This window comes from Sciurus vulgaris (genome assembly GCF_902686455.1).
Source record: "Sciurus vulgaris genome assembly, chromosome: 3".
In the NCBI taxonomy this organism is placed as follows: domain Eukaryota; kingdom Metazoa; phylum Chordata; class Mammalia; order Rodentia; family Sciuridae; genus Sciurus; species Sciurus vulgaris.
Window position 1 is genome coordinate 57,048,328 of NC_136463.1, and position 27,229 is coordinate 57,075,556.

The following is a 27,229-nucleotide window of genomic DNA, read 5'->3' on the forward strand; positions in this document are numbered from 1 at the left end:
GGCATTCTTCTACCTAGTCCCAATATCTTTACTACCAGTCCCTCACCCACACCTACCCCCCACCCCTCTCCTTTCAGCTGAGCCATGTGCCTCCCTAGAGCCAACAGGAGGAAGACAACCTCCCTAGAGCCACAGGCAGTGGAGTCCCACCTCCTGAGAGGCTGTTGGGACAGTGACTCTGTCCTGTGCCTTATCAGCCCTGGGGAGAGGAAGTTTGGCTGGAAGACTGGAATTTAATTGCCATCGTCTTTGGTTTTGTGATATTTCTGCTCCTTAGCATGTGTGCCAACTCTCCCTTGTCATGGGTGTTACCATTAGACACTCCAGCTCGGGGATTGCTGGCATCTTCATGTGAAAAGATTCCTGTGTGACAGAACCTAAGAAGTGTGATAGAACCTAAGAAGTGTGGCTGTAGCACACATTTAATGTAAGAGCTCAGAATCAGTTCAGTTTAGGACCCAAATCTAGTAGGCTGACATCCACATGAAGGTAAGTTCCAGACTGTTGGGAGTTCTGGATGCACAGAAATGCTCCAGGTAAAGTGCATTCCAGTTTTCTCTGTTTTCCTTGCCCAGATGGCAATCCCTGTCCTGGAACCTGTGTCTGCAGTCTTCTGGACTGGGGCCATCCCATTCATGTTAAGTACCATCTCCTCTGAGCCCATGGTTTAAGGCTTCCTATTTCTCAGCATTTTAGATTCCTGCTGTTCTGTCTCCAAGGTGGCCAGCGAAGCCCTATCTTTCACACAAACACCCCTGTATCTCATGGTTTGGCTGCTTCCGGTGTTCAGCCTTTCTTTCCAGAAGCTGAGATGTCACTTAAGGCTGGAAGCTTGTGGGGTTTGAACACTTCCTGTCTGTATGGGAAAGTGTCATAGGGGTCTGGATGCCATTCAGCTGTACCTATGACTGTCCCTCCAAATCTTCAGACCTTGCTAGTGCTCTGAAAGCCCACCTGCTAGTCTAGGTATCTGTGTTCAGAGGTTCTCTCCCACAAGGTGGGCACTCCTCCAGGTTGAGGGCTCAGTCTTAGGACTCTATAAATCTGTTTCTTCCACCTCAGTGTCAAATACTTTGCAGCAGTCATTGGACATCTCATGTGTGTGCTGTTAATGGGAGGTAATTATTCTACCTAATACACAGGGGAAAGCTTTGCTGAGGAATATGTCAGGCTGTGCTCAGGTTTACCCTGAGTCTTATTTTTTGAGTGCCTACTGTGTCCAAAGATACTATTGACAGCTGTGCACTGATTAGCCTTTCTCTGTCCTCTGGGCTTCTGGATTCAATAATGACATCACAGTCTAATTCTGTAATGTTGCACTATCAGTTATTTTAAAAATTCCATTTTCATTCAGGCTCAGTCTTGTTTATTTTAAACATCACATTCAATTCAGAGCTGTCCCCACCAATTCTCTGGGGTAGGCTAACCTGGTAGGACCAGACTTTTGCTTTGGGATTCCCTTGTTGACAGAAATTTACCCAGGCTCCTCTGAGTCCTCTTTGACTCCGTCTTACCCTTAAGCCCAGTTTTAGCTAAAACTCCTGCTAAACCAGTTTAAGAATTCCCTAACCTGGATATCCAAACCAGGTGCCTCTCCACTCTTGATACCTAACCAAATTTCTCTTAGTAATTTTCCACCTTTGAAAATTGGTTATAAATCCTCACTTGTCCCTGTCATGTTCAAGGTTGGATTCAATCTCTCACCCGTATCTCAACAGTTTCGAATAAAGTCTTCCTTGTCTGTTTAACTCTGGTGCAATTTTTCTTTGCTAAGCAACTGGTCTGCCCTCCTACCAACACCTTCTGACTCCTGTACTTCCACTCTAGAGAGAACAGGGGCAAAGAGATACTTCATTTTGGGACTGCCCCTGGAAAAGGCACAGGTTAGTCTGAGTACTGAGAAGCAGAGAGCAAAAGAGGAGTGACACATTTATTAGGAGGAAGACCCATGAAAGAGTGAAGAAGGAGCTGGAGAAGGTGTAAAGCTGTCACCTGTGAGGTAGGTCTGACCTTGAGTGAAGGAGATATGGAGGATGGAAGCTTGGGCTGAGGTGTTGAGTTCTAAGATGAGTTGAGCAAGGTCACTGGAGAGCCTTCTAGCCAGGGTTCTCCACATGAGGATTCCCAAATAGTTCTAGAAGGAGCCTAAAATTACTACCCTGCCACATTCAGTCATTGGGTGGGAGCAGAGGAAGCCTGGGTTTGGTGGAATTCCAGTACAAACCCAAGGCCCAAGAACTGGCAGGCTGATGGTATAAATCCTGGTCTGAGTCTGAAGCGCTGAGAACCAGAAGTGTGTTTGAGGGTAAGAGAAGATGGGCATCTCTGCAGCTTGAGCAGAGGCAGCAAATTGCCCTTCGTCCCCCTTTATGTTTCTTTCAGGCCCTCAGATTACTGATGCCCACTTGCATTTGTAAGGGTTATTATTACTCATTGATTCAAATGCTAGTCTCTCCTGGAAGCACCGTCACCCAGAAATAATGCTTATCCAACTCCTTTGGCACTCCTTAGCTCAGTTAAGTTGGCACATAAAGCTAACCATCACCCAAGGCAGATGCAGTCCCTCCTTCATGGAGCCAGTCCTCCTCTGTATTGCCTGGGGGATGAGGTGCGAGTGTTGGCTTTATTGCTGGTTCTGATGCTGGGGCTCTGTGGCTGGTTCCAGAGACTCTGATGCTTCTCTGAATTTAGAATGTGAATTTGGTCAGTCATTGTTGTGGTTCTACATCTCCCCTCAATAATTTAATGATGAACCTTGACAGGCACTGTTCATGGGAACCAGAGTTAAGTTCCAGAGAGAAAATACAAGACCAAGATCGCACCTAAAAGCAATGATCCAGTGAAGGGGACTCTCAGTCTCCATTTCTCCAGGTAGAGATGATGCCTCCTGGGAGCATCAGGGTCTGGAGAAATTTGTAGAAGATTGTCTTTAGTTTTAGACCAGACCAAGTGCTGAGCCATTCTCAGGACTGATACTGTCCCCTGCATGAGCACCAAACAGAGAAGCCGCCTTCTGTAGCAGGTTAGCTGTAGAGTATATATAAATACCCGTAGATATTATATAAAATGCAGATTTCAGGCACTGCTCTAGAGTTAATAATTCACCTGGTCTGGGTGGGGCTCAGGAATCTGTATTTTAAACACTCACACGGGGAATTCTACTGCAGTCTTTCACTGACCCAGGTTGCAGTCTCTATAGAAGTATCTCCTATTACAGTAGCCTCAGATTCTAGCCAGTCTTGACTAGTTTGAGGCAATGAAAATACAGTCATGAGCAAGCCAGGGAGCTTACTTCAAGAGGGCGGGGTGAAGGCAGCAGAGAAAGTAAACATCAACAAGATAATCTTAGCACGTAGAGAATACCATGAAATTAATAAGCACACAATATGATGGAGAGTAACTCGTAGGAGAGAGTGGCTTTCTTATGTTCCTTATTTAGTTTTTGGCTGAAGATTGAACGCAGAGGTGGGGTCTCACTAAGTTGCTCAGGGCCTTGCAAAATTGCTGAAGCTGGCCTTGAACTTGGGATCTTCCTGCCTCAGCCTCCCAAGTCACTGGAATTGCAGGAGTACACCACCATGCCTGGCAAGGGTGGCTTCTTTAAATGAAGAAGTCAAGAAAGGACTCTAGAAGACATTGGAACTGAGACTTTAGAGTTGAGACTCATTAATAATTTAATTGGAACTGTATTATTTTTTTAATTCATTTTTATTATAAAAATGGGATACATCTTGTTTCTCTGTACATGAAGTAGAGGCATACTGTTTTGTAATCATACATTTACCTAGGGTAATAGTTTTTGATTCATTCTGTTATTTCCCCCCACCCCTTCCGCCCCTCTTTTCCCTCTATACAGTCCCTCCTTCCTCCATTCTTGCACTCCTCCCACCCCCCACTACGTGTCATCATCCACTTATCAGAGAGATCATTTGTCCTTTCGTTTTTTGAGATTGGTTTATCTCACTTAGCATGATATTGTATTATATTTATATTTTGATTTATAGAGGGTTAGAATTTTTATGATAATAAATTTTCCCAGCCTAGAACATGGCATATTTTTTCCATTTTTTATATCTTGTGGATTTCCTTCATAAAACTGTTTTTAGTTTTCTTTCTATAGGTATTATGCTTTACTTGTACTTATTCTGAAGTATTTTACAGTTTTATTTTTGCTGTTTCACTGCTGTTTAATTTTTAAATGTTTTTCTATTTCTAGTTTCAGGTTGCTAAAATTGAGAAAATCTGTTTTACATATATCTCTTATATCCAACCTCCTCTGGGCAAATAATCACTATCTGCAGATACTTACTTAGTCCACCCTCAGTAAATATCTATTGAATCAGTGCATGTCTTACTGCTATTATGGGAAACATCTTCTGTTCCTGCCTCATGGAAGAGGTCCTGTGGGGGGAGAGGCATATGAGTTCATGAAGAAAAAGGGAGGGAGGGCTCCTTTTGATGCAAATGAAGACAAGAGCTCAAGTTTTAGAATTTGAATCTTGAGTCTACCACTAAAAAGCTGTGTGATCTATGCAAGGTCTCTGAACATCAATTTCCTCACCTGTAAATGGAGACAATAACAGCTTCTTCTTGATTAAGGTTAAACAAGATAAGACAGGTAGAGCACTTTGGGAAGCATCCTGACAGTAAGCTGTCAATATATGCTGATTAATACTTAATAGAGTTTGATGACTGTTTCACTTTCAAATTTTAAAAAGTCCCAAAACATATAAACATATGAATCTTTTTATCCTTCAGAAATTATGTGCAGACTTCATAGGACCGTTTAGGTTTACAAATCATAACCCTTCCATTTTAGTAAAAATTGCTTCCAGCTCTAATATTTTACTTTTTTCCTTCCTTTGGGGTTTCTCAAATTCTCAGATTGGGTCTTGGATCTCTATTTCCTTTAACTATGATTTATTTCTCATTACTTTAATTTCTTTGTCTCCTTCACCTGAATTTTTGGGAGGAGTCTACATTTGCATTTTACAAAATAGATGGTCCTTTCTGGAGCATCCATACAGATATCATCTGCTCCTGTTGCAAGTTATCAAAATTCACATTTTTATGTTAAAATATTTTAAAGTAAATAATAACTATTGTGACATTAGTCTCCTAAACATTTATCCTGTGTCTTAAGAAAAAGAAGAAAAAACCCTCAAAAGTTTTGTACCCCAAATAACATCTTTACAACAATATAATTAATAACTCTTTATTATTCTCTATCGCTAGTCCATATTCAACTTTTTCCAGTAATCCCCAAAACTATCCTTTCTAGTTAGTTCGTCAAAACAGGAATCCTATCCAGGACCATGCATTGTGACTGGTTGTTAAAATTCCCAACCTGGGGTCTAAGAATGGTTTGAATGGATAGGGAACTCTGAATCAAAATTTTATAAAACATTATTATAGGCAATTATGTTCATACCATCAGACTGAAAAATCGTCGGAGGCTAAAGATTGCCATTGTGTTATTTACCTGACACTACCAGATCCAAAAGTGGTACTCTACATCTATAAAATGAATGAATGAGTGAATGGATACTGGTTTTTGACTCTTCTGAGAGTACCACTAAAAAGAAGTACAACCAAATAAAATTGGATCAGATAATAATGTAGAGAAATCAAAGAAGAAATCTTTTTTTTTTTTTTTTTTTTTTTTTTTTAATGCCAGCTTTCTGGTTTTATTCTTAACAGAGGAAACAACACCACGAGGTGGAATTTAATACTCTCAAGCCAAGAATTTGGTTTATAAAATTTAAATTAGTGTTCTAAAAAGACCCCTCAAAACAACCCACATGTGCCAAAACCACGGCACTGAACTGTGAGATATTTTCAGGAATTTTGTTGACAAAGACTACATGTCATAGTTGTTATTAAAAACTATTAAGTGTTCACTCAAAATAGAAGATAAAAAAAAGGTAACCATATTGCTCCAAAAACCAACGTATAACAATAGACGATGGACAGAAAATGATCATTGTTCGTTACATAAAAATCACCCGATACTCAGTGGTAGAGGCACTGTGTTTGAAGGGACTGGCTTTGGGGCTGATCAAGCCAGGTGCAATACTCAGCATTCCAAGGAGGAAACCAACAGCTATCATCGGAGTGTATTTCAGGTATTGGGGTGTTTTATGAAGAACCCTGCTGAAGAAAATGCTTGCACAAAATCAACAGGGAGAGACACTGTCGAAACAACAGCTCTAACAGCCGCTCTAGGAGGGACAGTTCGACTCTGGAGGCTGGAGCTCCAGCCTCCCCGTGAACCACGCCAGGGAGGCCATCCCGATCCTGTCTTTGCACTGGGCCTTAGCTGTCCCCTCAGGGACAAAAGGGGTGTTTCAGATTAAAGTCAAGTCTTTCCAGGGGTGAAAAGTGTCTGTGACACAGGCAAGGTCACTAAGAAGAGTCTGAGGACTAAACTCGCTCCCCGGACCCGTCCACCTCTCCACCCCCAACTGCCTGGCAAGCATCCTGCCTGAAGTGGGGTCCAGAATTCAGCCCATAACTAAACAGAGTAAGTGGAAAGTACACCATCCGTTGTCCTGCCGTCCCCACTTCTGTTTCTCTTCTACTTCTTGTAACTGTCTTGCTTCAATATCAAGCTAGAGCTCTGGGGAGGAAGTCCAGGGGAGAAGGATTTCAGGTACCAAAACCCGTACGTCCCATACCAGCCCAGCAAACCAAACAAGGTGCCAAACACTTTCTGGGACAAGTCATGGAAATAAATGGCCGTGCACAGAAACATCCACACCCAGACGAAGGTCAAGAAGCCTAGGGCGACTACCAGGGCGGTGATGGCTGTGTGGAGGCAGTGGCTTCGGTCTGTCTTCACCTCATGCAGCACGGCCATCTCCTCCACGATCATGAGGGCACAGAAGGTCAGCAGGAAGGAGTGGCCTGAGATGTCAAAGCCGTGCCAGAAGCCGCCTTCCCTGTGGCACTGCTGCTTGCTCCGGTGCTCCTCTCGGACCCCCTCCAGGGCCGGCGACTGGTAGCAGCTGCCGGTGTAGTGCTGGATGTTGGAGAAGAGCGACGTGCAGACGTACCAGATGGCCGTGCCCACGAGCAGGGTGCTCAGTCGCCGCAGGACCAGGCCAGCCTTGCCTGTCAGGTGGTAGTTGGTGAGGGCAATGAAAGGCAGGAGGAGACAGAACGTCCAGGCCCAGGCCACTTTGACAAAATACACGTTGAGGACGTTGCGCTTGTTGTTGAGGAAACTCTCGGGCAGCGGGGAGAGCTCCTTGACGAGGAAGCCAGCCAGCATGGAGGCCACCAGCGCCCACGGCAGGTAGCGCCGCACCGCCGCCCGCACCAGCGTCCCGCGGAGGAACCACGCGCAGCGCTCCGGGTGCTCCATGCCGGACCTCGTCGGCCACCGTCCTCAAAGAAGAAATCAATTTAAAGTATCTTAAATTGCCTCCCCCATACTATTTAGCATAGAGTATTTAGTAGGCTTTAATAAAACCTTACTGTGCGCATAGTAAGTGGTCAATACATTGTCAAATACAGTATTATTTTTTCTTCTTCACATCAGTACTGGGAATGAAACTCAAGGTCTCATGACTGCTAGGCAAGTGCTCTACCCCTGATCTACATCTACAGACCAGCAGTGAATAACATGAACAAAAGGAATCAGCAACGTCTAGGAAAGACTTAAACTTCAAATGCACATACATTATATTGCAATTCTTCGAAACCTCTATGGGTTATGATTTAACAAAGGTGCAAATTGTTGTGTACTGCCTTTAATTGCCAGACCTTCTCCTTCTTATCCTAATATTGCCAAAAACTTTCTGTCTATTCGAGATCCAACTAACTAAATACATCAGAATTTTCATTTTTTTGTTTTCTTCCGAGGTGCTGGAGATTCGAACCCAGGTCCATGCATACGCTCGGCAAGTGCTCTACAGGCCGAGCTAATTGCCCGCTTAATACATCAGAATTTAAAAAATATAATGAAATAAAAAAAGAAAAAAAAAAACTATAATAACCCAGTGACTTGGGAGGCTGAGACAGGAGGATCATGAGTTCAAAGCCAACCTCAGCAAAAGCAAAGTGCTAAGCAACTTAGTGAGACCCTGTCTCTAAATAAATTACAAAATAGGGCTGGGGATGTGGCTCAGTGTCCTAGTGCCCTTGCATTCAATCCCCAGTACCTACCTCCCCAAAAAAACTATAAGGATAGGGTTCAAATAGCCACACCATTTATGTTACATCAAGAAAATGTTCAGATTCACACTTAAGACATCCATCACAGCTTTACTGACCCATGGATGTTATTCGGCTACTGTTTAAACTAGATAATAACTAGAGAATGTAACCAACAGGAACAAAGGGAATTTTCCTTGTAGACCCTTCGATCACTGTTTAAAATGATCCAGTTCCCCAAATGCAGGCATATCAGAGCTCTCTTTACTGTTCTTTGAAGGACACCTTCACAGCATATGAGACCTAAAAATATAGATGAGAGAAGTGGCCATTACCAGAGAACTCTAATTAAATGCACAGAATGCATCTATGGTAGAAAAGTCACACTAAACTTGAACAACCCAAACTGAGGTTCTCAAATTACTACCTAGACTAAAGCACCTTGACTTTGACCCCAAAGTTTGTTTTTCTCAATCTCAGTCTTCCCAAATCTAAAAAAGGGATAAAATTGGTACCAATCCCATAAATTAAAATCATGGCATGAAGTTGTGGGTATGGAGTTCACCATATTGATTTTGTGGAGGAATTTTGAGTCTTGGGGCTTAAAAGCATAAAGTCTCAATATCATTGCTCTTGACTATTTCTAATTCTTATTTACTCACTTTATGTTGATTCACCAGATGATCTGGAAAAATTATCATATAACATTATTAAACACTTCAAGATGACTGAATTCTAAGAAGCGTGCCTATTTTCTGTATATGTTTCAGACATATAGAAGCAGAATCTGCTTCTATGAGAGGGGTCCCCTGCCCTCCAGATGCCAGCACAGCTTCTTTTGTTCCCTAATGATGTTTTTTAAGAACTCTGCCCTCTTCTCCTCAGCAAAACACTGAACAGATACTTCAGAAGTACAATAGCCAAACTTTACAAAAAAAGACAAAAAGAAAATGGGAATCTGAAACAAAAGAAACATTTTTTTATTTAGAAGGAAAATGGCATGTGAATCTGATGTGTGTTTTATTTGATTGACATATAACAATTGTACATACTTATGGGATGCAATGTGATGAATTAATGTGTACATTGCATAATGATCAGATCAGGGTACTTAGCAGATCCATCCCATTAAACATTTGTCACTTCTTTATGGTGAGAACTATTCAAAATCCTCCCTTGTATCTACTTTGAAATGTACAATGTATTATTGTTAATGATATTCTCTCTGCTGTGCAATGCACTGATGTCTTTTCAATTGGCTCTTTCAAAAATGAAAAGGCTTCAATTCAATTGAGGGCAAAATATGCAGATCACTCCCCTTAAATTGACTCTAAATGGATGACAATGGCTTACTGACTTACCTGTTAACTTGGAGCTAAAGTTGAGAGAAAGAGAGGGAGAATGATTAGACCAATGACTGCATTTCCCCAGTAACTTCCTATGTGAACAGGACCTTGGCTCAGTGCATCCTTCGAGGACTTCTCCTCACTTGGGCTGAGTCACAGTAAGGCTGATGTAAACAGTATTTACTCTGCTGCGTTACTGACAAGAAAGGGCTGGGACTAAAGGACTGCATGGGAGGTTTCATTAGTAATAGAAACCATGGCATTCTTGAAGCAGCCTGAGGATGCACGTGTCACGCTCACTGTCTAAAGAACAGGTACCCCGTTCTTTCTCCTACTTTAACTCCCTCTGGTCTCCTCTTAGACAAAGAAAATGCTATTAATTCAGCTACTTCCATTTCCAAATCTGCATCTGTTTTTCCTCTGAGGTACATCAAATGGAAATGCTGAAAGATTTAAGAATTTCATCTCTAAAGGGCATCTTTTGTTACCAAGGGTGTCAATGATGAGAAGTTTGCAGTCCTAGCAATGAAGGAAAGCACATGGAAGAAACCTTAATTTTGAGAACATAAAATAAGTCCTTGAAAATGCACAAAGTTCATTCATTTTGTTAGAAATCAGAAAAACTAATGACTAAAGAAAAAGAAAATATTGAAATTTTTCCTTGTGAAAAATTAAGAAAGGTACCAATGACATGATTTAGAAGTGATGGCATTACTACAGTTCACATCATCTATCAGTCGATCTACCTATCATCCATTCATGACTATGAAATCATCAAATGAGAAAATTGGAGCATGCTCTACACATCTGATTGGTAGGTTTTCCTGGGTATGAATAGAATCATACAACCTATCAGAGCTGTGCTCATTTGGTGGAAGTAACAGAAGGAAGGAAGGGAAAATGGAGAGAGAAGGGAGAAAAGAAAGGAAGGGAGAGAGGAAGGAAGAGAATGAAAGAGGGATGAAGAAAGGAAAGCTTTTAGTACATATTTATTATGTTTCTGGGTGAATTAGTATTATAGTAATAATATCTTATGTATTGAATAATTATTATGTAACCTGAACTATTCTAAGTGCTTTGCTTACATTATCATTTACTCATTATTATTTTTTCATTTTTAATTTTTATCTTTGAATAACACAGGTACATGCTTTAGACATGTTTAGTATTAGAACAGTCCTGCATTCCACCCCTTCCCTCTCCAGAAGCAACACCACTCAACATTTTTAGCTATTTCTTCTAGTACTTATTGCCATATTTCTAAATAACATGGTTTTGTTGTATGTATTAGTCCTCTTTCTGTCACTACAATGAAATACCCAACGCAATTAACTTGTAAAAGAAAAAGGTATTTACTCACAGTTTTGGAGGTTCCAGTGTATGACTGAGTGACTCCATAGCTTTTGACCTCTAACGAGGCAGCACATCATGGTAGGAGTACATGGTGGCGTAAACTCAGTTCATGAGCCAAGCAACAAAATAAAAAAAGAAAATGAGGGCTGGGGATATAGCTCAGTCGGTAGAGTGCTTGCCTCACAAGCCCAAAGCCCTGGGTTCAAATCCCCAGCACTGCAAAAAAAAAAAAAAAAAAAAAATGATGGGAAAAAACTAGGGTCCCACAATCTCCTGCAAGTGTACAATCCAATGACCTTAAACTTCCCACAGGTTCCATCACTTACCAATAGCTAGGGGCCAAGCCCCTTCAGCACACGGATCTTTGGAGGACATTTATCCAAACCATAGCCCCACTATTTCTCTCTCTCTCTCTCGCTCTCCCGCTTTTGCCCTGTTATTTCTTGATTTTTCTCAATTATTTTATATTGCTTCTTAAGTAAAATAGGAATTTTATTCCTTTACACTATACACACACACAAACACCAACTTCCCCTATCCTTTCTCTCCTGTGTTCTTCTTTCAGGATCGCAAGTTCAAAGTCAGCCTCAGCAACTTAGTGAGACTGTCTCAAAATAAAAAGTAAAAAGGGCTGGGGGTGCAACTTAGTGGTTAAGCACCCCGGGTTCCCTGGTACCCCCCACCCCAGAAAAAAAGAATGTATAGATTTGCTTAAGTTGGCAAATTAGTATCTTTGCTTAAAAACAAAGAATGCTAGTTAGTATAGATATTAATAACAGACTCTTGGAGAAATCCAGCGTATCTAGAGTTGGGATCTTATTCTAGTTTACAACCCTAGAAGTTCTTGGTATCTAGTGACAAAATGACTAAGCTACTGCTCGGTCACCTGGAAGCAAACATTGTGGAGGCCAGGACTCTGTTGAACAAGGGATTCCTTTTCTAGAATAATGTAAGACTTATTAGGAATTCCAGGACTCTGGGGTGCAGGTGCTAGTTCTCATAGTAAACTTAAAAACAAAAACAAAGAAAGTCATTTTCAAACTCTTAATTTACAGTTTCAAGTGTCAAGACACAAGAGACTTTCTTTGGCCACATGAAAGAATCTCTTATCCATTATAGACAACTGGATAGTGTTGTGAAGGAAGGAAGGAAGGAAGGAAGGAAGGAAGGAAGGAAGGAAGGAAGGAAGGAAGGAAGGAAGGAAGGAAGGGAGGGAGGGAGGGAGGGAGGGAGGGAAGGAAGGAAACTGAACTGATTTTATGAAACTGAAGAAAGCCATTGATGAAAACAGACTTGGATGCCAATCACTATAATGCAATATCAGGGAATATTGGGAAAGTGACTTTCCCTTCTTAAATGCCTCATACTTCCCTTCCCAGTAGTAGACCCAATAAAGGGTATATATTATGCTTGGATAAGTAAGCACTGAGACAAAAGATCAAATAATTACTTCCCAAGTGATAGAAACATAAAGATACATACATTTAACAATGAGGTAACCAATGAGATATTAGCAAATACATTCATCAGTAAACTTATTCAGTGGATTCTAATAACAGCAGCTTGCACAAAGTGAATGTGTTAGTCAACTTTTCACCTCTGTGACCAAAATACCTGACAACAACTTAGAGGAGGAAAAACTTATTTTGGTTCACAGTTTCAGAGTTTAGTCCATGGTCAGCCAATTCCATTGCTCTGGGACCAAAGTGAGGCAGAACATCATAGCAGAAGGGTGAGGCAGAGGAGTGCAGTTCCATTCATGGCCACCAGAAACAGAGAGAAAAAAGGAGGAACAAGCCACAGGAAAGATGAATCCTCCCAGGGCATATTCCCATTAACCCACCTCTTCCAGCCCTACCCCACCTGCCTATAGTTACCACTCCATTACTCCATTCAAACTAGGATGGACTAAGTAGCTTACAGCTCTGACAATCCAATCATTTCTCCTCTAAACATTCCTGAAATAACACAGAAGATTTAGGAGGACACATCCAAACCATCACAATGGGTCCCTCCAAGTGTGAAAAGCCAATATTGTCATTCTATGGCTCTTTCAGAGTTGACCTGTGCCTAAAAGAAGCTGCTGTCCAGGCTGCAAATGCTTTGCCTCTCTCGGTCACTAAAACCAGTTACATATCAAGTGACCTATCATGTCTTATCTTATTTAGACAGTTGGGTTGTTGCCTGAAAAAAAAATTTCAGAGGAACTTCTGATTATCCACATCAAGTGAAATTCCACAGTTCTGTGGACATCCAGGAGGAGGAGACATATTCCCGGCATTCCATTAGGGATGAGCCCCTCACACCCTCTTCCTGAAGAGGCTGAGTTAACAACCTGTTACTACATGCTTAGGGGGAGACTAACCCTGTGCAACAAAAAAGAAATGTGGAAACTCCCCTTTAGCCCTGCTTCTGAAAAATTATATGACAAGGGCTGGGGTTGTGGCTCAGTGGTAGAACAGTTGCCCAGCATGTGTGAGGCACAGAGTTCTATTCTTAGCACCAAATATAAATAAAATAAAGGTCCATTGACAACTAAGATTTCATCTTACTCCAATTAGAATGACTATTATCAAGATCACAAACAATTGATGTTGGCATAGATGTGGGGGAAAAGGGTACACTTTTACATTGCTGGTGGAGTTGCAAATTGGTGCTGTCACTCTGGAAAGCAGTGTGGAAAATCCTCAGAAAACTTGGAATGGGACCACTTTTGACCCAGTTATCCCACTCCTCTGTTCATACCCAAAGGACTTAAAATTAGCATACTACAATAATGCAGCCACATCAATGTTTATAGCAACTCAATTCACAATAGCTAGATTGTGGAACCAAACTAGATGCCCTTCAACAGATGAATGGATAAAGAAACTGAGGTATGTATATACAATAGAATATTATGCAACCATAAAGAAGAATAATATTATGGCATTGGTGATAAATGGATGGAATTGGAGAATATCATGCTAAGTGAAATAAGCCAATCCCAAAAAACCAAAGGCCGAATGTTTTTCCTGATAAGTGGATGGTGATATATAATGGGGGCGGGGGGTGGGGGTGAGAGAAGAATGGAGGAACTTTAGATTAGGTAGGGGGAAATGAAAGGGGGGATATGGAAAATGGTGGATTGAGACAGACATCATTATCCTATGTACATGTATAATTACATGAATGGTATGAATCTACATCGTGCACAACCATAGAAATGAAATGATGTACCCCATTTGCATGCAATGAATCAAAATGCAGTCTGTAAAAATTAAAAATTTTAAAAAAGAAATACATTTTAAAATAAATAAATATAAATCACTTGCTGTAAATTTGGGCAATGAGTCAAAAATATGAGAGAAATTCAGAATTTGTTCATCTACATCAATAAAAGTCTGAGAACTTTTTGTGGTAATGGATTTTTGAGGGTAATCAAGATGAAAGGAACATTGTTCAACATTAGGTTAAATTTGTTTCAATGTATTGACTTACAGAGAGTGTGTGTTCAGAGATCACTCTTCATTAGAGAGGTTCTGCATGTGCACTCATGTGTGTGATTCTCACACCTGCCTGGCTTGGCCAACCTAAAGTCAGAAGTAGCTCTGGGTGATGCAAAAGAAGTTTTGATGTTATAAAACCCTGGACATATTGAAGAAGGAGAGACTTCAGTACCTAAGAACATTAAACTAGTTCCATCACATCTGTGCTACTCAACCTGCTGCATGCAATGTCCTCTGAGGAGTCCCAGAAGATTCTTTCTCACCAGAACAGAAGCAGCAATATTTCAAGTGAACAAGAAATTTGAGTTCACCAGATTCCCCTGTTATAGACTCTGCACTCTCAAAACAGGAAAATATACTTGTCTCAATTCTGATAAAATTCTCATTGATCAATGTTGAAAACTAGGAATACTTATTCCAAGGTCAGCACCTCCCCTGGACCCAATGCTGATAAATCACAGATGAAGTTTTATCTGTGTCCCTTGAATACATACCCAGTGCCACTTAGCAAAAGTTGCTAGATAAAAATAACAGTAAGAATCAGAAATTTTCTTCTCTTCCAATGTGTGATGGAGACTGCTTCAAAATCCAATTGCTCCTTTTTTGACAATACTAAAATTATAGTCTGTCACATTGCAACCCAGTTACCCTACATTTCCCAGACTCCATTGGAATTAGATTTCACCATGACTTGGTTTTCTGAATGATAAAAGTGATATCTCCCTATTCCTGCTCATCTCTGCTTGACTTCAACTGTGAATTCAAAGACAACATCCTGTTAGATAAGGGTAAAGAAGTGGAAGGAACAGTGGCCCTTGGATTTTGCAGTAAATCATTCAAATCACGTGAACTACCTTCGCTGAAGTCTTATTTAGAAAGAATAAACTTTATGTCCTCCTTTTTTAGAACTGCTACACTTTGGGTTCTCTTTGTTAACCTGTCTAACCCGCACTAGCTAAAACGCAGTGCAATGTTTCTCAGCAAATCAACTCTCCATCAGCATTGTTCCTGGTGAGTTAGAATCAGATGGCAAAGGCCGACAGGCTCCTGCCTTTGCCTAACATTTCTTTATTTTCCTTTTGTGGTCCCATATTTTGCCATAGCATGGAGTTGCTGTTCTCGGTACAACCGTTTCTGCTCAGTGTAGAAAATCCCTATCAAAACCCAATCTCTGCATTAAGTGAGGCAAGACTCTCAAACTCTTTGCTAAAGAGAAAATTTAGATTCATTATTTTTTCTTGTAACTTCACACATGGAGTTCAAAAGGGATGTGCCAAAGATCTCCTCTGGAACTTAACAAAGGAAATTCACAAGAAATAATAATTTCTAGGAAACAAAATTACAGATTTAAACATGAATACCAAATCAACACATTATTCAGATAACCAACCATAATTACAGACTTTTAGAGATTCAGGGTTGTTATCACAGAATATGGTAAAAAGACACATGTCATAGGACACACTCTCACAGGATTTTCAGGTGACAGCACTAGTCAGCCTACCAAAGGACAAGCTGAAACACTGTTAGAGGAAGAGAACAACCTTCCAGCTTTTCTGAAAGCAAATTACACATAATCTCCCGTATTTGATAAAAAATCACTAGACACATGACCAGAGGGGGAAAAAACAGAAAGCAAAAAGACAGATCTACAAAATGAACTAGCGAGCAGAGTTAGCAAATAAGTATTTAAAAAAAAAACAATAGTCGTGTGCTTAAAGTGATAGAAAAAATATGGATAAAATATATGAAAAGTTAGAGAATTTCAGCAGCAGATTGGAATACATAAGAGTAAATTAAAAGACAATTTTGGTTATGAAAAACAATTACTGAAATCAGGAATTTAAATGTGGGTTCACCTACATCTTACCACAGCAAAAAATTATTACTTGCCTGGAAGACAAACCAATAACATTTATCCAAGATGAAACACAAAAAGGGAGAAGAATATAATCCTTATGAACAAATATAACATACATATGGAATACAGTAAAAAAAAATCTATTTTATTTGTAATTGGATTTCCAGTAGAAGAGGAGATGGAAACTGAACACATCAATATTGAAGAGACAATGGCTAAGAATTTGGGTTTTTTGTTTTATTTTGTTTTGTTTTTGTACTAGGGATTGAATCCAGAGGCACTTAACCACTGAGCCACATCCTCAGCCCTTTCTATTTTTTATTCTCAGACAGGGTCTCACTAAGTTGCTTAAGACCTTGCTAAGGTTGAGACTGGCCTTGAACTACGATTCTCCTACTGCAGCCTCCCCGTTCACTGGGATTATAGGCGTGAGCCACTGCAACCAGATGCTAATTTTTTAAAAACCAATGAAAAGTATAAATCCAAAGATTCAAGATTCTCTGAGAACTCAATCAGGATAAATATAAAGAAAAACATTGATGAATTGAAGGACAAAAAGAAAATCTTAAAAACAATATGAGGGGGGAAAAGTACATTTCTTTTTTTAATATTTTTTAGATGTTGATAGACCTTTATTTTATTCATTTATTTATATGTGGTGCTGAGAATTGAACCCAGTACTTCACACATGTAGGCAAGAACTGAGCCACAACCCCAACCTAAGACATTTCTTTCAAAGGAAAAAAAAATAACAGTAAGACTCACTTTGATATTTTCAACAGTTTCTAAGAAACCAGTGACTGAATGGCATGTATTAAGTGCTGAAAGAAGATAACTGGCAACCTAAAATTCTATACCCAGTAAAAAGTATCATTTAAAATAAAAGCAATAGGGATAGAAGGAACCTACTTCAACATCATAAAGGCTATATACAACAAACCTAAATCCAACCTCACAGTAAATGGGGAAAAACTGAAAGTGTTTCCTTTAAAATCTGGAACAAAACAAGGATGTCCACTCTCACTACTCCTATTTAATATTTAATATAGAAATTCTAGCGAGAGCAATTAGGCAAGAAAGGAAATAAAAGGAATAAAAATAGGAAAGTAAGAAGTCATGTTAACACTGTTTGCAGATGATATGATCCTATAGTTAGAAGATCCAAAAAGCTCCACCAAAAGACTACTAGAACTAATAAATTCAGTAAAATAGCAGGTTACAAAATCAACATACAAAAATCCATAGCTTTCCTACATACCAACAAAGAGTCTGCTGAGAAAGAAATCAAGAAAATAATTCAATTCATAATAACCTCAAAAAAGAAAAACCTAGGAGTATTTCTAACTGAAGAAGTGAAAGACCTCTATAATGAAAACCATAGAATATTGAGGAAGGAAATTTAAGAAGACACAAGAAGATGGAAAGACCTCCAGTGTTAATGAATAGGCAGAATAATATTGTTTAAATGGTCATACCACCATAAGCAATAAACAGATCCAATGCAATCACCAACAAAATACCAATGACATTCTTCACAAAACTAGAAAATCAGTCCTAAGACTCATTAGGAAAAATAAAATATTCAGAATAGACAAAGCAGTTCTCAGCCAAAAAGCAATGCTGGAGCCACCACACTACCAGACTTCAAATTTGACTACAGAGCTGTAGTAACAAAAACTGCATGATACTGACATAAAAACAGACACATAGAACAATGGTACAGAATAGGAAACACAGAGACAAACCCACACATCTATAGTCATCTGATCCTTGACAGAGGTGCTCAAATCACACATTGCAGAAAAGAGCCTTTTGAAGAAATGGTGCTGGGAAAAATAGTAATCCAGATGTAGAAGAATGAGACTAGACCCTTATCTCTCAGCCTGCACAGAAATCAACTCAAAATGGATCAAAGACATAGGAATTAGACCAGAAACTACACAACAACTAGAAGAAAACATAGGTCAACACTCCAGCATATAGACCCAGGCAACAACTTGGTCAATAAGGTCCAGAAAGCTCAGGGATAATGCCAAGAGTTAATATTATGGGTTGGCATCAAATTAAAAAGCTTCTGCCACAGTGTCCTGTGCCTATCCTACAATGATGCGCAGCACATTTTATTATGATCATTTATTTAAAGATTTGTCTTCTTCACAAGATTGTCAACTGTGTGAAAAAGGTGTAATAACTGGTTAGTTTATTGCTGATCTGACAGAACCTACCTCAATACCCAGGAGACAAGGCCTCAGGAATAGTCACTTCACAATGAATGAATGAATGGATTTTTTTTAAGATATCATTAACAAATAAAGTCTTCTAGGCAGCAGGGCACATGCTGGTCATTTGACTGACACTCTGCTAAAGGAAATGTCCCCTGGCCTTGGAAGATGGCTGTCATTTAGATTCTAGCTCTCCAAGATTTGCATCCTTCGAGTAACTGCTGAAAAGAACCATCAAACTGACACAAGTGCTGACTTCTTTGTAATCTTAGTGTACCTAGAAAAAAACATATAGGAAGCCATCAGATTCTTTTTTCCAAAATTCACATAGATAATAAAGGCATTTATCTAAATAATGTTTTGGCTTCACATAACATCAATAAACACTTCATGGAGATTAAACTAATCTCCATGATTAGCAAAGGAAAAATTAAGAATATGATGAGAACCTACAGAACGGGAGATAATCTTTGCTAGCTACTCTTCTGAGATGGGAATTAATATCCAGAATATATAAACAACTCAAAAAACTTAATGCCAAAAATACTCAATTAACAAATGGGAAATGAATTAAACAGACACTTCTCAAAAGAAAAAATACAAATGGTCAACAAATATATGAAAAAATGTTCAACATCATTAGCAATCTGAGAAATGCAAATCAAAACTACACTGAGATTTCATCTCACACCAGTCAGAATGGCAGTCATCAAGAATATAATAAAGGCTGTACAGGATGTGGAGAAAAAGGAACACTTTGAGCCAAGTGTGGTAGTGCATGCCTGTAATCCCGGCAACTCCCAAGACTGAAGCAGGAGGATAGCAATTTTGAGACCAACTTCTGCAACTTAGCAAGACCCTAACTCGAAATAAAAAGTAAAAAGGATTGAGGATGTGGCTCAGTGGTAGAGTGCCCCTGGGTTCAATCCCTTGAATGAATGAATGAATGAATGAATGAATGAATGAATGAATGAATAAATAAACAAACAGACAGACACTCTTGGTAAACTGTAAATTAACCACTTTGAAAATAAGTATGGAGATTCTGCAAAAGACTAGTAATGACCCATATGACCCAGCTATACCACTCATTGGTATTTATCCTAAAGAATTAAAAGTCATCATACTACAGTGATACATACATACCCATGTTTATAGAAGCACAATTCATAATGGCCAAAATATGGAATCAGACTAAGTGTCTATCAACAGATGAATGGATAAAGAAAATGTGGTATATATACACAAAAAAGTTTTATTTAGCCATAAAGAAAAATGAAATTTTCATTAGCAGGAAAATGAATGGAAAACTTGAGAACATTAGGTTAAGTGAAGTAAAACAAACTCAGAAGGTCAAAGGTAGTAAGTTTTCTCTCATATACGGAAGTTGGGAAAAAGAAAAGGAAAGGTGGCGGGGGGGGCGGGGGCAGTCTCATAAAAATCAAAGGGATCTCAGTAGAAAAGAGAAAAAGGACCAGGGGGAGGGAGGAAGGAAGAGAAAGGGGAAATACTGGGGAATGATACTGGCCAAATTGTAATGTTACATTGTATGCATGGATGGATATGTAACAGCAAATCCTACCATTATGTGCAGTTATAAAGCACCAATAAAAAATAAACAAAAAAAAAAAACCCAGAAAATATAAAATAGGTATGGCGAACTAAAACAGAATTATCTTCCACCCTAGACAAAACATTAAAGGAGTTCTTTGGATAAGGAACAATGTCTTGTGGGGAAGAAAAGAATGAAGAGCTCACAAAGGATGACTTTATCAAGAAACATACTTGGCTTGACCCAAAACCAGGAAGAATAAACTTGACAAACCTGTAGACTTAAGAGTTTCATGCTTTTTTTTTTTTTATCAAATGTCTTTTAATTTCATAGACAATATGAAGCACAGTATAAGAAGCACACAATAGTTTTGCAGTACAGTTTCAAAGTGTATACAAATTAGGATACAGAGGTTAAACACTGGTGTAATGACAGTATTTTGAACATTAGATAAACTGCATATAAAACTTAAAATGTAAATATTAGCCAATCTGAACTTTACCTCCTGTAATATAAAAATGATACTTTGAGATGCAAGTTTTGACTAAATAAACTATATAAACATTTAAAATAATCATTAAAAACTCAACATTAGAATTTATAAAGATTAGCTATAAAAATATATTGGCAGTCACTTTTCTTATAAAGGTACCATTTGCTACATATTACAAATAGTCTCTAACATAAAATTGCCTTAAAAACTTTTACTATTTTAGAACCTGATAATCCTTACATTAAACTGATTATAAAATCTTGGAAAAACTTTGGTATGCATCTTCAGAAGGTTTTTAAAAAATAGTATTTTAAAGGGTCTGTAAACATTTCATTCTATTAAAGCATGACAGATTATTGGATATTCAACTGTATACAGGATATAGAATCAAAAAAAACAATTTATTATATATTTATTAAAAAAAATCTCCCTTACCAGAGTAAGCAAAAAACAAACTATTTGAAAGTATCAAACTTTTAAACAGTTCTGTTTCCATTCTGATAAAAATGTTACAAAATTACCATATTCCATTCATGTACCTTAGATGCTTTTTCGAACAAGACCTTAAAAATAGTAAACCCAGTTTCAAAAAACCCTTTCAAGTCCAAGAAACTTTTAAAAACCCATTGTCAATAGAACACACATACATAATCAGAACACATAATTTATATATTTAGAAATGTATTAATCGGGTTTTCTTTTACATTTGTAATTTAGAATTACTGGTAGAAGTGAAATACACACAACTGAAAAAAGGTAAATTTCAGGAAACCGTAAGAAATGCAAACCTACAGGGTAAATTGATTTATTTTCTAAAATTCAATTTACCAAATCCATTTTATCTGCCATTTTTGGATTAACAACTATTATTTAGAAAATTCAAATTGCTGAAAGTTCATTTCTTGCTTCGAGTATGTTTTAATTTTTATAGAGCTTCCAGTTGTGCCAGTAGCTTCCTTGAGGTCATTTTCCACTTTATCCTCTGTCACCAGATCTCTTGCACAAGACATTTATCTTTGAGTTGCAAAAGCCTAAATAAAAACTAGCTTCACTTTTGACCTTTTAATTTATAAAACTCCACTAAAAAAAAAAAAAAAAAAATCCACCTATTTTTTAGGTAAGTCCACAAAAATACTTTCTTAAGAATCAAACACTTTTATGAGAATAAAGATCCTTCAAAGTTTTTAACTCTTCTATTAGAGTTTTATTTTGATTTTCCAAGACTGCAACTCGATTTTCCAGGCATTTCACGTATTCTTTCTTCTTTCTACGACATTCTCGAGCAGCTTCTCTGTTTTTCATCAACCTTATTTCTCTTTTCAATTGGGGGTCATCTGTCTTAGCTGTCTGAGATGTTAGAGTCACAGGGGAGGTCATCACCACAGTTTGTGGCAGTGAAGTAGCCGAAGGTGTGGTGCGGATCTGATATGTCTGCATGTCTCCTGATGCAGTTTGTACAACCACCTGGTTGCTGGGCACAAGTATTTGTTGTCCATCAGAGGTCTGTGCATACTGTAGAATTGTGCCTTGCTGAGTACTGCCTGAATTTGTCATGGTTAATGTCTGAAGTCCCTGTACTCCATCTGTGCCTGGACTGGCCAACTGTAAGGCTCCATTTGGGGCAATGGCAATATACTGTCCGCTGCTAGTTTGATAGATCGGAGTTGGAACAGACATAGAAGTAACAGCAGAAACGCCAGGGTTTTCTCCGTCTCCTTTTCTGCCCCGTGTATCTTCTGAAGAGAGGTCTTTCAAAATTTTTCTGTAAGATGGACGCCGTGCTAGGATCCCGTGAGCTTTCTGTGAGGAGCCTATGCTGTCAGATGAGTCCTGAGACTCCTCACTTTCTGACAAAGATGATACCTGTTGAGCAATATGAGAAGTATGAGTTCCCTGAACTGTTGAACCAGGTTGAGGTGTAGTCTCTGAAGGGTTACTCTTGTGGGAATCTTCCATAATCAACTGTGGCTGCCGCCTCGCCGCTGTCCGGGGCGGGAACTTCCATTCCCCGCTCCCAGGTGGATCCGAATTCACTACCCACTTCCCCACCCCCTCTCGAGGCGAGGGACGTGCCTCTTTCTCAGGGTCAGGCGGGGCAGGGAGAATCAGTGTCACTTAACAGCCAACTGTCCCAGGCTACGGTTTCTCGGCAGTCAGGGCCGCCACTGGCGGCATGATCTACGCCAAGCCGGGCAGGGACGGGAGGGGGGCAAAACTGAGTGCAAGTCGCGTTTCATGCTTTTAATTTGGTTCTTTGGTATAAAAGGAACTGGAAAAACTGACTGATTTCATTCCACTATCAGATAAGTTTGAACTTGTCTTTAATAAAAATATGTTTTCAGGATTGATACCATTCTTTTGTCAACAAATGCTGTTACTGTATATAAAAAAAATAGTACTAAGTCAAATTTGTATTTTCAAATGGAAACAATGATGATCAACCTTTTTTCCTTTTAATTCTCCTTTCGTTAGGCAAAAATTTGGTTAATTTTCAAATATTTAAGACTAATACTTTCCTGGTTATATATAAAACAACTCATTTTTATAATAAATATTTTTATTAAAATTTTGTTCATTAAGCCTAGTGCTATTTCCTTTTATGAAAAAAATATAGCAGGATGTATAATAGAAAAAACTGATTAATTTTAAATGAATGATAAAAATATTTAACTTATTTCCCCAAAGATTATCATTTTTGCTGAATATATTAGTACATGTGTACATATATGTGTATGTATGTATAGATAAATATATATACATATATGTATATATTTCTAACCCATATTAAATATTGAAGTCAAAATTTCTAACATTACTTTTGAGGAATAATCTGTATATATCAAAGCAGACTAAACTGAATTTCCCCACCCAAACTTTCATAATATCTCCCCAAAGAGACAAACAGTAGCCACAGATTCATGTATGAAATTTTCATTTAAAAGAAAAAGTTCAGCTGTGGTACTGAAAAAAAATTTTTTTGATGGAGGTGTAGGGTACCAGGAATTGAACTCAGGGGCACTCAATTATTGAGCCACATCCCCAGCCCTATTCCTTATATTTTATTTAGAAACAGGGTATCACCGAGTTGCTTAGCACCTCGCTTTTGCTGGCTGGTTTTGAACTCCTGATCCTCCTGCCCAGCCTCCTGAGCAACTGGGATTATAGATGAGCACCACCATGCCCAGCTTGAAAACTATTTAAAAACTCTATTACTTCAGGGATTTCAGCACAACTCACCAGCTATGAACAATATAAGGACATGGATTTTCAATCACTCCTACCAAGTCATTAGTGATAGGAATAAATCAATATTCCTGATGAAAGAAAAAACTTATAGAAAATAAAAGAAGGAAAGTGCCATTATTATCAAAATATAACATTATTGGTCCCATATCCACAGAAAGCCTGGGTATGCAGCACTCTGCCCTAACAAAATAAAGCATTATAAACACAATCATAACTTTTCCTGAAAGCATCAGACATTTGTGGTTAAAAGGTAACCACATAGCCTGATGTGTGAATACAGAGTAGCCCCTGCAAGTTCTGAAAGGCAGGCACCTGTGCTGGATCAGAAATACTGGCAGGACCACCATACCAGCAAGTAATAACACAGCTAAATTTTTTAACTTATTGCTAAAGGCAGAGTGAGTGTGTGAAAGCATAGAACTTCTGGGAGCTGCAGACACAAGGGAAATTCATACCCACTCACAAGTTCTTCTCTCAATTTCCCCCAGGTGCTCAAGAAAAAGACTGGGGACATGACAAAAGATGAGAGAGAGCCTCCCTCCCTGTTGCAGACCTGTAGGAGGGCATCAACCACCACTGCAGGATTTCTGAAGTTCCTGCCTGCAACCTTCTTCCCTACAGAACACAATACCTAAACTGCCAGAGGGAGGGACTGCACACACTCACCACAGAGGATGGAAGACCAATGGAAGAGGAGAACAAACAGCACTCTAGATCCCTGGAAGAAGAGTAGGGAACACCTCTCAGCTGATGATTCCATATCAACATTATTAGAGGCTCTGTACTCCTGAGAGAGGGGACAGGAACTCTCTCCCACATAGGACCCATTGAAGACACAGGCAAAGCTTGGCTGCCACATGTAGGAGTAGCTGGTTCAGAGAGAGCCCCAGACACAGGCATACTGAGGGCCTCCTGAAATTGAAGCTAGACCACAGCCAAAGAGAAAGTCCCTTGCTGTCCCCCCACCCCACCACCAGGCTAACAAGCAGCCACTGTGAGAAAATGGAGAGAGACTCCCTTCACTATTCAGAAACAGAAAACACTGGAAGCTGGTGATGGCCTGGGAACATTGCCAAAACCTCTGGTGCCCCAGCCCCACCATAAGCACAAAGGTAACACCCGAGGATCTGGAAGGATGTGCTGTGCTGAAGTGAACAAACCCAACAGAACCCAGCCCAGCTTCTCCCCTGACAAGCCTGACTCAATGCCCCACTGCCATGGCCTCGCAGAAGGAAGAGCAAGCCCATTTCTAGGCATGAGTCCTTTTATTTCAGTCTATGCTGCTCTAGACACACTATTTTCTATACTATTAAAAATTATGGAGAGATAAGCAACAGAAAACAAACCACTGTCAAGAGACAGTAATCATGGTGTCACACACCTGGAATCCAGCTACTTGGCAGGTTGAGGCAGAAGGATCCTGAGTTCTAGGCCAGCCTCAGCAAGTTAGAAAGAACCTCACCTCAAAATAAAAATCTGAAAAAGGACCAGAGACGTAGTTTAGGGACAGAGTACTTACCTAGCATGCATAAGGCCCTGCATTCAATCTCCAGTACTTGGGGAAAAAAATGCATTTTTAAAATCAAGGGTAATACTGGTAGGCATGTGTGTTGCTGGGGTGCTTGCAAAGTGTTCTTTCTCGCTCCAGGCCATTGCTCTTGGTGATGACCCATCAAGCAGGACATGACATTTTATGCACATTTTTGTTTGGGTATTATGTAGCAATTGTAAAAATTTAAGATTAAAAATTATCCCGCCCCACAACCAGCCTTAAATCCTGGGAGTCATCCTTTCCCTTTCCCCTTTCTCCATACCTAGTCTTGTGGCCGTCAAGTGTCTTTGCAGTACTCCCCATATCTTTCCTCTAGCTTCTCACAGACCCCTCACCATGACGTCCCACACTCAAGAACCCTTGACTAGAGATTGGCATGGAAAGGAGCAAGCAGACAAAGGAGGAAGAAAGTTCCGTGGCATGGATGGGTTAGGGTTGAAGAAGGGCCCTGAAAGTCAGGTCTTCTCTGGACCTTAAAAAGCTGGTCTTCACACCCTTCCCCCTCTCTCCCAGTACTGGACATTGAACTCAGGAGCACCCTTTTTATTTTTTATTTTGAGACAGGGTCTCACTAATTTGCCCAGATTGACCTAGAACTTGCAATCCTCCTGCCTCAGCCTCCCAAGTAGCTGGGACAACAGGTGTGTGCCACTGTGCCTGGCTGTTCTCAACACTTCCAGCTACATCCTCTCCAGGGCAGTTCTCTTTAACCCAGCTGCAAGGTCACACCTTTCTGTTCCTGTGAATACATTGTATAAGAAGAACCTGCCTTATGACCTAAACTGCATTTGCCAATATTCTGCCTTCCTGCCTCTTTGCAGATTTTCCTACATTCCACTGTTAAATTCTTCCCCCACCTCTCAACTATTTTATTTCTAATTCTTCTTCAAGAATCAGACTAAACTGAGCATGGTGGTGCACACCACCATGTAATCCCAGTGACTCAGGGGACTGAGGCAGGAGGATCACAAGTTCAAAACTAGCCTCTGCAACTTAACAAGACCCTGTCTCAGACTAAAAAATGAAAAGGACTGGAGATGTAGCTCAGTGGTAAAATGCCGCTGGGTTCAATTCTAAGTACAAAAAAAAAAAAAAAAAAATAGACCAAGTACCATCCATGACCTCTGCAAGATTAAATAGAATCAGGGCAAGAAACAACTTTGCTCATATTGTAAAGGAAATGCTTTTGTTTTGTGTATACTATTAGTTTCTGCTTTTAAGTGGATGGTTACGGATTATCATATGAAAAAACAAAACACCCAAGTTTTTTTTTTTTGTAAATTTTACCCAGATACAGCAGTTGGATTTTATTTTATTACTGTATTCACTAAGACAATCATTAAATTTTTAGTATTCTTCCAGTGAAATATGTTAATTTTGAACTTTCCATTGGATGAACTGCAAATAGGTTAGAGATATGAATCCCTCTGGCTGAAGCCTGAAACCAACTATCTCCAGCCAGAAGCATCTTCTTAAATTTGACCAGCTCACCTTCACTTATTTTCTAAGTGAGCCATAAAATGAAAATTCTGAGTGTCAACATTTTTTAGAAATCTCTGTTTTAATGGTTTGCCTTGTGGTGTGTCTGGCTTCAGGACACATGATAAATCCTATCCAGTTAGAAATTAAAAACATGTTTTAAACGCTTTATATTCTTTTGGCAACACTTTATTTAAAATAGTTGGGTTTAAGTTCTTTCCTATCATTAGTGTCAAATATCTTTTGTTGTTATTAAAATTTACGTTCAGAATCAAATTCAATTCATAAAAGGTGTGGGGCAATATATACTACCACCCTATCATATTCTTAAGTAGTTTTTTAAAGGTAGCTATTATTGGCCCTATGGAAGATCTGAATGATGAGCAAAGAGAAGGAGGGCGAAAAGAGGAATAAATGGAGGAGGGGAGGGAAGTGCCTAGATGGTGCATCTAAAGTGAAATGTGTTCACGGGGGCGTAGA

General features: G+C 39.3%; 2 protein-coding genes across 2 annotated transcripts; both read right to left on the reverse strand.

Annotated features, from left to right (window-relative positions):
• Positions 1-5,873: 5,873 nt before the first annotated feature.
• Positions 5,874-7,384, reverse strand: LOC306655949 (acyl-coenzyme A diphosphatase FITM2-like). Its single transcript, XM_079130722.1, has one exon. The coding sequence runs from the start codon at positions 7,364-7,366 to the stop codon at positions 6,578-6,580; it is 789 nt and encodes a 262-aa protein (XP_078986848.1). The 5' UTR covers positions 7,367-7,384; the 3' UTR covers positions 5,874-6,577.
• Positions 7,385-20,285: 12,901 nt separating this feature from the next.
• Positions 20,286-22,659, reverse strand: LOC306658462 (cyclic AMP-dependent transcription factor ATF-1-like). The gene has a single exon (XM_079135456.1). The coding sequence runs from the start codon at positions 22,426-22,428 to the stop codon at positions 21,619-21,621; it is 810 nt and encodes a 269-aa protein (XP_078991582.1). The 5' UTR covers positions 22,429-22,659; the 3' UTR covers positions 20,286-21,618.
• Between the last annotated feature and the right edge of the window lie 4,570 nt (positions 22,660-27,229).